This window comes from Sciurus vulgaris, assembly GCF_902686455.1.
Source record: "Sciurus vulgaris genome assembly, chromosome: 13".
NCBI lineage: Eukaryota > Metazoa > Chordata > Mammalia > Rodentia > Sciuridae > Sciurus > Sciurus vulgaris.
The window spans coordinates 28,620,124-28,632,911 of record NC_136474.1 but is presented as its reverse complement, the minus strand read 5'-3'; the positions used below and the strand labels follow the sequence as shown (position 1 = coordinate 28,632,911).

Here is a 12,788-nt window from a genome sequence, read left to right as displayed (position 1 = left end):
TGCCTAGCATGTGTGAGACACTGGGTTCTGTTCTAAGCACCACATATAAATAAATGAATAAAAAATAAAGGTCTATTGACATAAAAAAAAAAGATTTAAAAAAAAGAATTGAAGAGATTTCAATAAATACAAATTATAGAAATTATACAGAAGATAGGTTCATCAGATTTGAGATGCAGAAAAATCAGTGAATTTGATGCTGGGTACAGTAGTACAGCCTGTAATCCCAGCTATTTGGGAGGCTGAGACAAGAGAATTACAAATTTGAGGCCAGCTTGGGCAACTTGGAGACCACCTATCAAAAAATCAAAAGAGCTGGAGATATAGCTCAGTGGTAGAATGCTTCTGGGTTCAATCCTCACTATCTCAAAAAAAAAAAAAAAAAAAAAAAATCAGTAAACTTTAAGACCATAAGGATTTGGCATAAGGATTTGGCTTGACATGACTGCAGCCAGTTTGAGTTGCAACTACCATGACAGTCCCAGAAACCCTAGCTGGTTCTTTGTGCAGGGATGAGGACACCGGGGATCAAACCCAGGGGTGCTTTACCACTTGAGCTACATCTCTAGTCTCTTTTATTTTGAGACACAGTCTTGCTAAATTACTAAGGCTGGCCTCAAACTTGAGATCCTCCTACCTCAGCAGCCCAAGCCACTGGGATTATAGGTATGTGCCACCACGGCCAGCCTATTTTCCTATGGTTGTCCAGTATACTATGAACAAACGAACCCATTAGAGTTGTATGTGGAGCTTGACAACCAGAAGCATGCTTCATTCTTTGATAAACCAGGAACATTCAGCTTGGAAGGAATCGCTTTTGTTCTAAGCCATATATACACCTTTCTTTCTGACCCAGATCATGGGTTGTTCTAAGCCATATATACACCTTTCTTTCTGACCCAGATCATGGGGATTCGCTGCCACTCAGGACCACACTTCTGTCAGTAAGTCCCCCGAAAAACTGCAATGTTCAACCCTAGATCTGTCAGACTCTCTTTCTTCAGTCTGTCAATGTGTGGGATCAGTTCTTATACCTTGTGGCCAGCTATTCTAGAACAAAGGCAAATCAATGGAAATTATTCAGTTTAAAGAAAGTATAGAACAAGTCTTAAAGAAAAAAGGACAGAGACTCAGAGACCTGTGAAGCAACATGAAGCATACCAATATGAATACAACAGGCACACCAGAAGGCAAGGAGAAAATGACCAAAAAAAAGAAGTTTTAAATAATCCCTGCACTACCAAGATTTGACAAAAATATACATCTATAAAGTCAAAAACCACAACCAACCCCACGTAGGCTAAAGAGAGATCCCTACCTACCCACATCACAAATTCCTGAAAATCAAAAGAGAGAGAAAATATGGAATAAAGGGAAAAAAAATTACATAAAGTAGACTAAAAATATGTTCACATCTAACTCCTCATTAGGAGCCTTGAAAGAGAAAAACTGTCATTCAAGAATATCCAGTAAAGTAAGCCTCACAAAAATGAATTTTAAAGAGACATTTATAAACAGAGACTGAAAGAAATTATTACCAGTAGAATTTGTGTATGATACTAAAGAGAGCCCTTCAGAAAAAATAGTGGACACCAAATTGAGGAATAAAGAACACCAAAAATCACAGAAAACTGATTGTTTTTCTTTCATTTCTTCTCTTCTTTAAAAGATATACCTATATAAAATAATAATTAAAGATTATACCATTTGGTTTCTAACACTCTTAGATATTACATCCATTAACAACAGCAGCACAAAGCAGGAGGGAGAAAAGGAAGATACACTGACTTAAAGTTTCTCCCACATATAAATTAGGATGTCTTATAATCCCTAGACCAACCACTATGAAAATAATTTTTAAAACTAAAGTAAAAAGGAAATCAAGAAAGGAATCAAAATGGCACTCTAAAAATATTTAACACAGAGTAAACATTAGAGGGGGAAGAAACAAGTGACATGAAAAAAACCATCAGTAAAAGAGCAGATGTAAATCCAACCATTACATTAAATGTGAATAAACCACACACTCAACATACAGACTAGATTGAAAAAAGAAAAATCCGATCATCAATCATCTGCTGTCTGCATAAGTCACATGCCTTAGACCTGAAGCCTGTCTGCTAGGTTACTGGGGCTCACCCTGGTAAGCACGCCCCCATCCTTCCATTAATTGGTCAACTACACAGAAGGCCCAGAGGGGATAAGAAAAGATGAAACTCCAGGAAGTCTTCTGGGGCACATGAGTCTCACCATGCACAGGGAGGCAGCACTTAGCACTAGCTCAACTAACAATAAAAAGGAACCTGAATTCCATTTTGCTAATTTTTACATTTCCTTGTAAGGATGCTTCCATTAGGGACCTCAAAAGGAAAGGTGATGGGCAGGTTAGGATTTGGGTCCCCCTGGGATCTCTGGTCTAAACTATTATTTCCGTGCTATCAAAATCCCAGACTCACAATCTTATTTGCAAACTATTTAAAAATCTGTTCTGACAGAGGGCTCCCACTCTTTACTAAGTGCTTATGTCACTTGAAAGGTCCTACCTGAGCCTAAACCTGCTACATCCTCAAAGACAGACCCACCCCTTTTCTTACTTTCATCTTCCACTAGAGGTATGGAACCCTGGTCAAAAGTAATTCTCAGGCATTAGATGGAATTACTCCATCTTACATTGTTACCGAAGTTTTATCACCTTAGGGACACATCTGCCAGACAGAGGACCACCTGGCACTGCCATGCCCCACTCCAGACCCTGGCCCCTGGGAGCTGACCTACCGGGCTGCTTGAGAGGAATGCTGTCTCTACTGTTAATGTATAAAACCAATGTCAGCGTTAGCTCCCTTAAAAGTCCCATACATACTTAGGATAAAACACAGCTCCAGAGGAGACCCTGGATATCACTGGCTTTACCCTCTACCCACTGCTAGTTATGATTCAACACTCCCAGCAATGGGGCTATGGTCCCAAGTGGGGCAACAACCCCTCCTCAATGTTCAACTACTCAACACCAAAAACTCTATGAGGTTTACCACGAACATTATGCAACAAGACACTTTCCTGCAGATGCCCAGGAAGCATGTTATTTAGAATCACAGTATGGAAGAACACTTTCCAGACTTTTCTAAGTATGAGAAAGGCTCTCAAAACAACTGCTCTGAAAAACATCTAGGCTAAAGCCATTTCTGCTGTAATCCATGGGAAAAAAACAAAGAGTGTTATTGAGGAAAAACTGTTTCTGCCCACAGGTAACCAGCAGGTAAAAATCAACTTTCACCAAAGCACTTGGATTGTCTGAAAACACTGATGCCAGTAACAGCACTCCTCGCCTTTACCAAACTGAGGTGGAGCTGAGAGCGGTAAATTTCAGGGAAAATTGCCCAGGGGGATGGGCAGTCTCAAGTTTTGGTGTAAGAATTACTCAGACATAATATATGAAAACTTGATATGAATAAAATTACTAAAATCAATGTGATAATCAAGGAAATTTAAATACAGACTGAATTCTAGATTGGAACATAACAGGAAATATATACTTGATCTTTGTTCACATTGCCGGGCACAAAGGTCGCAAAACCCTTGGAAGCACCATGGTGTTGTCTTACTGCAGGTGATGAGATGACTAGTGGCTCTCTCCCTCCCATACTTCTTATTGGTACACCGTAATCATACAGAATGGTGGAATCTGTCGTTACACACTTGTACGTGCACACGACATAATGATATAATTTGGTCACTATTGTTCCCTGGGGAGTCCTGAATAGCCTAAGGACGTGGCTGATTGCCAGGGAACCAACTAAGTGACAGAGTTGAAATTTTCAGTCCCAATTGGACCACTGGGAAGGGGAGAAGGGCTGAAGGCTGAGTTATCATTGATGGCCAATGATTTAGTTAACCCGTGCCCACATAACAGAACCCCCATAAAACCCCTCAGGATGGGGTCTGGGGAGCTTCCAAGGCAGGGAACATGTGGAGGTGCTTGCAGGACAGCTGCCTGAGAGGGCATGGGAGCTCCGCACACCTCCACCACACCTTGCCTTATGCCTCTCTCCCAGCCAGCCGTTCCTGAGTTGCACCCTGTGTAATAAACCAACATTCTAGTGGGCAAACTATTTTTCAGAGTTCTGTGAACTGTCATAGCAAATTATCAAACCTGAAGAGGGAGTCCCTAGGAACCCCAAATTTTAGCTGGTCGGTCACAAACAGGTGACAGCCTGGAGTATGGTTGCCCTCTAAGTTGGGGCAGTCTTATGAAACCAAGCCCAAACTGTGCAGTTTAATTCAGAGCCATCAGTGTCAACCTTAAGTGAAACTGTGGGACAGCCTGTGGTTATCTACTAAAAAAGCAAAATGCTGTGATCCCAAGTTCAAGGTCAAACTAGGCAAGTGAATCCCTAACTCAGAAGATGAAAAGAGCTAGGGACGTAACTCAGTGGTAAAGGGCCCTGGGTTCAATCCCCAATACCCAAAGAAAAGAAAGAAAATAAGCAGTTGTTAATGTAGAGGCTGAGTATGAGTATCCCTTATCCAAAATGCTTGGGACTAGAAATGTTTCAAATTTTAGAGTTTTTCAAATTTTGGAATATCTGCACAGACTTTACCCACATTGTTAGATAGGATAACAGCAAATGGTTACAAAAAAAAAATATCACCGTAAGAGATGCAGATGAGGTATTTATAGGTGAAATGACAAGCTACCTACAAACTGCTTTAAAATATTTAAGGACAAAAAGCAGCATACAGATGAGGCAAGACTAGCCAAGGTTAAATATTGGAGCTGGGTAATGGGCATCTGTTGGGAGGGTACATTATATTTCCTCTATTTGTGGTTTAGAATTTTCCATAATAAAAAAGTGAAAAACAGCTTAATGTGGTAGCACATACAGGTACTTGCAGCTCCACAGGTGGCTGAGGTAGGAGAATCACAAGTTCAAGGCAAGCCTGGGCAACTTAGTGAACCTATCTGAAAATTTTTAAAAATTATTTTTTATTGTTTTATTTATTTTTTTGGTACTAGGGATTTAACCCAGGAGCAATTTATCGCTGAGCTACAAATCTAGCACTTTTTGAGACAGGGTCTCCTTGGGTTGCTTAGGGTCTAATAAGTTGCCAACTCTGGCCTTGATCTTGTGATCCTCTTGCCTTAGCCTCCCAAGTCACTGGGATTACAGGCATGTGCCACCATACCCAGCAAAATAAAAAAATTTTTAAGAGGGGTTAGGGATGCAGCTCAGTGGCAAAGCATTTGCCTAGCATCTGTGAGGTCCTGAGTTCAATCCCTAGTACAGTGCTTGCAAGTACACACAAGCAAAGTGAAGACAAAGACCAAATAAAACACTCCATTATGCAGTCATTAAAATGACTACTGCCTGATTCCATTCCAAGTGTTCTAAGGAGCAGCTCTTAGGTGTGCCTGGAACCTGTATTACCCAGGTGCAGTACCCAGGCGGTACCTATGCAGGCAATCCTAGGAACACAGGATGTAAGAGGTGCTGGTTTTTGAGATATACTGTCCACTGGTGCCTCAGGTGCTGCAATTTGGCCAGAGTCACCTGCAGCCACACGTTTTAAGGTTGTACTAAAAGCCCTAGGAAAGTACTCTTATACTTAGAGCTCAATAATCCATTTTTTTTTTTTTTAAAGTTCGTTTTCTTCTATGGTGTGCAGTATGGGTCTGACTAATCTTCAGCACCTAGAAATCCCACTGTCCCAACATCATTTCCAAGGAGACCATTCTCTGTTCTTTTAATGGACCTGACACCTTTGTCAAAAATCAATTAACCACCAAGTGCAGTGGCACATGCCTGTAATCCCAGCAACTCAGAAGGCCGAGGCAAGAAGATCCAAGTTCAAAGCCAGTCTTAGGACTTAGTGAGGCCCTAAGCAACTTAGTGAGAACCCATCTCAAAATGAAAAATAAAAATGGCTGGGAATGTGGCTCAGTGGTAGAGGGTCCCTGGGTTCAACCCCCAATTAAAAAAAAAAAAAAAAATCAACTGAACATAGGCTTATTTCTGTACTCTCAATTCTATTCCATAGGTCTATGTCTGTACTTATTCTAGTACCACACTGTTGTGATTACATAGAAATAACTTTTGTTATTTACAAAAATAAATGTCTGAAAAAGACCGCTGACCCCTTGCAGAGGTGCGAAATCTCCTACCTGAGAACACAACTGGTCTGGAGGACTGCTTGGCATGCTGGGCATGCTGCTTCTTCTCCAGAGCTGCCAGCATGCCTCCCAAATCCAACTGCACTGGAATCTGGCTCTTCTTTCCACTATTTTTAAAATTATTCTGGAAAGTTCAAAAGTTATAAGTTATACTACTATATTTTATACAATGAACTTTTCTTTCTTTCTTTTTTTTTTTTTTTTTTTTTTTTGGTGCTGGGGATTGAACCCAGGGCTTGTGAGGCAAGAGCTTTTCATTTTACAAAATAACTCATGGAACTAAAGATTAAAAGAACAGAGTTTGTCCTTTTTGGTTTTGAAGTACTGGGAACTGAACCCAGGCATGCTCTTCTACTGTGCTACATCACCAGCCCTTTTATTTGGAGACAAGGTCTTGATAAATCCCACTGGTTGGCCTCAACTTGCCATCTTCCTGCCTCAGTCTCCCAAATAGCTGGGATTACAGTCACGCACCACTGCTTCCAACTATAAAGCCTTAAAATTTTTTAAAACCAAGTAATTAAGGAAAAAATCAATTTCACATTATTGCAGTTATTTCCTGTTTCTTTTAGAACACTCAGTTATACTGAGTCACCTACATTTGTCTCCATCTCCACTGTAAATTAACAGTGTACATCTACAGATAGGACACCAAGGCTTACAGAAAGTCTTTGGCTATGCAAGTTTATGTGTGAGGTTACTTGGTTAATATCATTGTCTTATTAGTACCATTCTCTTTCCAATAACTTAAATGAACCAACAAACTGCCACGAAATTATAGGGAAATGACCAAAAGTCTACATAGGTCCAAACTGCCTAGCACATAAACACTAAATGTATGCCCAAAATTTAATCTAATATACTCTAAGCAAATACTATTTTTGAAACAGTAGTGATATGCATCTTAAGACTGCATAAAAAAGCCATACCTCCTCCCCCAAAAAAAAGCAATGCAAGAAAGTCCCCTGATATTCCTCAGGCACCCTACCCTCTGCCCCAGCACCTCCACCCCTGCTCTCCTGCCAAGTGTTCTCTTCCCAGCACCAACAACCCTACTGGCTGAGGGCTCGAATAAGGGAAGAGCACACAATGCAACAAAGACAGGTAAGAAAATCTACTGCAGGGAGGGAGGATCAGTAAACTGCAACATAAGAAGTCAAAGTTAATTCACACAAAGGTGTAAAATAACACAAGATTTAGAATGTCTTTTTATAATAAATGTAAAACTATTTCCACAGAATCTCTTTAAAAGATAAGACAATGAATGCGCTAGAATCTAAATGCCCCCAAAGCTATGAAAGTTTCCCGCTTAAATAATGAGTCACAACTCTGAACGGACAGGCAGGGGCTGGGGTACAAGGAGAATCACTTCCCTTCAGCTTGTACTGACTTAGAAATCTTAGTGCTGCTTATTTTTCTTCTGTTACACACAGTCTGCCTTTACAAAGAATTCTGTTTTCTGAATAAACTAAGCCAACTCTTTGTCCTTCACAGTCTCATAAGGCAGTTTGTTTCCTCCTCCTTTCTATCATAGCAACTGCAGTTACAACAGACTTTATTACAAAAGGGACAAAACATTTCAGCTTAGGAGCAATTCTGTTTCAAACACATGAGATACAGTTCTCCCAGGAAGGAACAAATCAAAACAAAACCACCTTAGTACAGGAAGATGTTTAGAGAGATTTTCTTAAGAGTTTAGTTTAGCAAGAAAGTTAGGCCTAAAGCAACTGTGGTTTCAATCTAAAAATTACCTGTGGCTGCTGTTTAGATTGAAATTTCGGTGACTCTACTCTGTCTCTTCTTTCAGATGCAACTGCCAGATTGGGAAACTCCTCCGCATCCTAAGCAAACCACACACCCCTTTAGCTCTTCATTCATCAGGAGAATGCAAATATGACAAGTGTAATCTTTTCATTACTTATATATTTTTTAATAAGATTCCACAAAAGTTCTTAAAGGTGATAAAAACAGCTCCAAAATGCTAACATAAGAGCTTCTGCTTTATTTAACTCCTAGAGCAAATTTAAAGAACACAGTTCCAATAACCCTGTCCCTGAAAGAGAATAACATCAAGGATCTACAGAATTGACCTTGAACCCAACGTTAGAATCAGGGTATCTAAGAACATGTTCTTTAAAAGAGCATGTTTTTCATTAGAGAAACCATCAGATCTAGATTTGGTAGATTTAAGTATTATGGAATTTGTGCTGAACCAGCCTACCACTAAGCCTGCTAAGAAACTATTTTTAAATTGTTTGAAAACATCTTAGGACATTTTGTCAATATTTTAGGGACCTTTGAAATAGTTATGTGGGAAATATGGGGCAGAAATGAGAACTGCTCATTGGTCCAACCACAATGCTCTTCCACAGCAGGTAGTCTTTTAAACACATAAACGCTATTCTCAAATGAATGTCCCCAGAGCCTCCAGGTTTGTGGCAATGTCCTGGGCTTGACCCTAAGCTGGACCTGGGCAGCACTTCTGCAAGACACCTGTGTTTGCACAACTGCCAGAATGCCTGAGTCTGGCAGAGCAGTGTGAAGACGACGACTGGCCCGTGAGGAACAGTCAGACCTGGCCCCTTTTTCATTAGAGTATCTTGGGACAACAATGAGCGCTTCTGGAAGCTCATGGAATTCTCCTAATATCTGAGCCAGTGAATCAAGAGTATTTCAAATCTCTCTCCATTGTACAACATTTACAAGATTTCTGGATAGGAAAGGAGGCCCTGCAAAAGTCATCATTCTAAAGCAAGGAAAACAACAGAAAGAGAACTGAGGGGAGATACTAATGACATGGCACACCAATTACTACATTCCCATACAAGGAGCTTTACCTCCTTAGACCGCTCACTCACTGAGTGCCTGCCATGAGGTAGCTGGGAAGCCCAAAGGAACATGTGAGGACAATGAGTGACTATTTTCTTTAGTACTAGGAAAAGGATCATTAAGAAAATGTTAAAGATTTTCACTTATGAAACCAGTAATGACCCCACGTGTCTATTAAGAAAGACCCATTTATTATATCACGCAAGGTAAATAATAAACATAAGTGTACTTCAATCCTTGGTGGCTCTTGAACTGTCAGGATTTCATATTTCGATTTAGACTTTTCTTTCTTTTTCTTATTCTTTCTTGAGGCTTCATTTTGTTCAAAGTCACCACCTTGTGATGTTTTGGACTAGAACAAAAAACAATGTAAAAATTGTGGGTTTTTAGGGCATCCAATAGAATCTTTAACACGAAACATAAGAACTAAATTAAGATATTGAGTTGTACAAACCCATGTTGATTCCATTTGAATTGAAAAAGAATTCTATCCTTATCCCTATTTTCTAAAGATTCAGTATCTTTAGAAATAAAATCTGGGGAAATAGTTGTAATGCCAATTCCTTCTGAAAACTGTGGATTTGGATATGACCTAGTTTCCATCTTGAGGTCAGGTTATTCATTCATGCATCCATTCTGTCAGCAAGGCCTGGTATTCCTAACCTGGTCTGTCTGTGTGTCACAATCATGACTGAACCCTTCCACCCAGCACAGACATGCTGAACTGACTCCCACAGGTCCCTTAGCCCTTGCCCCTTCTACAATCAAGGCAGGTGTGCTCTGGCTTTAGGACCTTTGCACTTAACACTCAGATTAGGTGACGATATCTCTGACTTCTTCATTGTGGTAAAAATCACCCAATTTCTATGCATCCCCTCCCTCGTGGTCCTCTGACTTTGCTTGGTTTTCCCTTGACACCACTACCCACTCTCTGACAAGCTCACACCTGCCTGCATACTGTTAAGACTCTCTTCATCGGAACGATCTACAAGGGCAGGGACTTCTTATGTTTTTGGGTCCTGCTCTATCCCCGGGGGAATTTATCCCTGAGGAGTAAAAAAGAGTCAGCAGCTATTAAAAATGAGCTTTTCAGTCTAATGGGCACAGTGATATAGGCCTTAAATTCCAGCTACTTGGGAGGCGGAGGCTGAAGGATGGCAAGTTCAAGGCCAACCTGGGAAACTTAGTGAGAAATTGTCCAAAATAAAATTTTTAAAAAGGCTAAGGATGTAGCTCAGTGGTGGAGTACCTCTGGGTTCAATCCCCAGTACTAGGAAAAAAAGAAAGAAAATAAGCTTTTCCATTGACCTAGAGGGGTTGCTCTTAATATATTTTAAGGACATATTTTAAGGATAATGTGGACAACATGATTGTATTTTGTCCAAAAAATTGCTGGGGTATAGCTCAGTGGTAGAAACCACCATTGCTTCCCCGCCCCCCAAAAAGGAAAGAAAAATGTAGACGCCAAAACAACGGAACCCTCTCTCAATTTGTTTATGTTTTCACAGGCCGAGGCAGAAGCATAGTGGATTCCTAATGTGGGGCTCTGTAAGAGGTGGGAATCAAGAGATGTGGGAGAAAGGTTGGGTGGGAGCTCAGTGGGAGTGGGCACTCAGCATGTACAAGGGCTTGGACCCAATCCTCAGCACCAAAAAATAAAAAATAGTAATAAAAACTAAAATGTGAAGAGGAATGGGAAAGAAGACCTTTTATATCACTAGATCCTTATAGTGCTACATTCCAATTTTCGGTAATAAAATTTCACAGTATAGAGAGTTTCAGAAGAAAACTGCAAAACCATCTGGGTTATAAGATTACAGGAGATCTTAATTTTCTTATTTTTATTTTAGAGGCTTTCTAAAATAAACTTTTCTTATACCTATAATTAAAGTATTTCTAAAAAAAGATTCTAGAAAAATAAAAAAGAGCTGTTGATTTTGAAAGTTAACTGCACAGTAGGAAAACTGGCTTACACAGAAACCTAGAAGCTGCAGCCAAGAAGTGGACAGTGGGCTGCTATCTGGCGCTTAGTACTTGCAGCAACCCAGAAACAGGGACAAGGGTGCTGAGGAAAGGCAAGTTCTGTGTATGCATAAAAGGGAAGGTCTCTACACAGAGCAGTGTCAAATAAGCACAGTCTCACTTTGTTGTAATTGTCACCATTACATTTCTTTGTAAAGGCCTCATAAATACACAGCTCGACGTCATGTGGGAGAATCTAAAGACATTTTTGGATATCAAAAAGCATCCTCATACTCAAAAGGACTGCACTTCTTCTATATTTTACTAGACAAGGTCATATTTCTACTTCACATACTTCTACATAATGAAAACCAAGAATATCCAGACTGGGGCTGGGTTTAGCTCAGTGATACAGCACTCGCTTAGCCTCTGTGAGGACCTGGGTCTGATTCCCAGCACTAAGCAAAGAAAAAAGAATTCAAAACAGCTTCCAAACATTTTAAGACTTTGGGTCTAAAATGTGGATTCTCACATTTAAAAATTATCCCTTGAATTCCTGGATGAATATCATTCTTTTTTCAGGATGCAAGTAAAACAACCTCGGACCAGTGAATATAGGATGGAATGAAGCACTTTCACGGTTAGGACTGAGATGGGTAATCATCCAGTGGCATAGATTAGTATAATCAAAATGTGACACATCCCTCTTAGTTTCCAATTCATTTTACGTTCATAACACAGTACCTGCCACCCTGACCATGTTCAGGTGTTCAGTCCAGAGGCATTATGCACATTCACACTGTTGTGCAACCATCATCACCCTCTACTTCCAGAGCTCTTTTCCTCTTGCAAAACTGAAACTGTCCCCAAGAAACACTAACTCTCCATTCTTCTTCCCCACAGACCCTGGCAACCATCTTGCTTTCTGTCTCTTGTGTTGCATACCTTTTCAGTAGGATGAATGTGTTTCTCTTTGTTGTAGGAAGGATCCGAAGATAAAATTTCAGAAGATGACAAATTAACACTTTTAGGATCTGCTGATGAAGCAAACGTCTTTAGGTTTATCACGGAAGTAACATTTTTAGGAGCTGCTGACAGTTCTGAAGGTAACGTCTGCCGAACAATATAACCCATTGGTGTCCAAGATAACTCTGCTCAAAGATAACCAAAATTGTTGAACAACCTCAACAGTAAATCAAAAATTTTATAGTTATTCAAACATGCATTACATGAGGTAATTGCTCACAGAACAATTAAAATTAGGTTATTGTTCAAAACATCCCCTTGGAAACTATAGTATTGACTCAACTTGTTTTTCTTCTGGGAGCATGCATGATGAATTTTCCCCCTTTAAGCTTATAAGGTTGATTTTCCTAGAAACTAGCTTTTTAACTTAGGGGGATGGAGGTGGGTAGACAAACAATAGTTTTGGTTTAAAAAGAATCTACAAGAACATCCACGTGGCAAACACACAATTAAAAGAGCTAAAGATCAAATTTTGGCCCTACTAACCTTGATGTGTACCTTTAACATCAGAAGTCAAAGATCACTAGACTTCAGCTATCACAATAACTTGTAATTTATTTCTTTTAGAACAGAGGTATAAGTACAGCAACACTACTCCTTAGGTGCCCATGAAACTCTATACACAGACAAAACAAAAGGACATCCATCAGGACGTGGGCAGATGAACACCTGTCAGCAGCTGTGGCTACCATCAAGGGAGGCTGTATGTATCACTACAGAGCTACACATCCTCAGAGCAGCCTCAGGAGTGAAGATCCATACTAAAGCACATTTGTAAACACAAGAAAGCAAAAGAAAACAC

At 40.0% G+C, this 12,788-nt stretch overlaps 1 protein-coding gene across 5 annotated transcripts in view; it reads right to left on the bottom strand.

Moving 5' to 3' along the window:
• The window catches only part of SECISBP2 (SECIS binding protein 2), a 38,324-nt gene that overhangs the window by 13,429 nt on the left and 12,107 nt on the right, over nucleotides 1-12,788 (bottom strand). For 2 of the 5 annotated variants that reach the window (XM_079108725.1, XM_079108728.1), the window contains exons 7-10: nucleotides 11,906-12,111; nucleotides 9,228-9,350; nucleotides 7,921-8,010; nucleotides 6,161-6,293 (exon numbers count right to left, since the gene is read on the bottom strand). In XM_079108725.1, the coding sequence (XP_078964851.1) occupies nucleotides 6,161-6,293; nucleotides 7,921-8,010; nucleotides 9,228-9,350; nucleotides 11,906-12,111 (552 nt within the window). Of the gene's footprint in view, nucleotides 1-6,160; nucleotides 6,294-7,920; nucleotides 8,011-9,227; nucleotides 9,351-11,905; nucleotides 12,112-12,472; nucleotides 12,603-12,788 lie in introns of those variants that run through there. The other 3 variants (XM_079108729.1, XM_079108726.1, XM_079108727.1) reach the window with 3 other exon arrangements.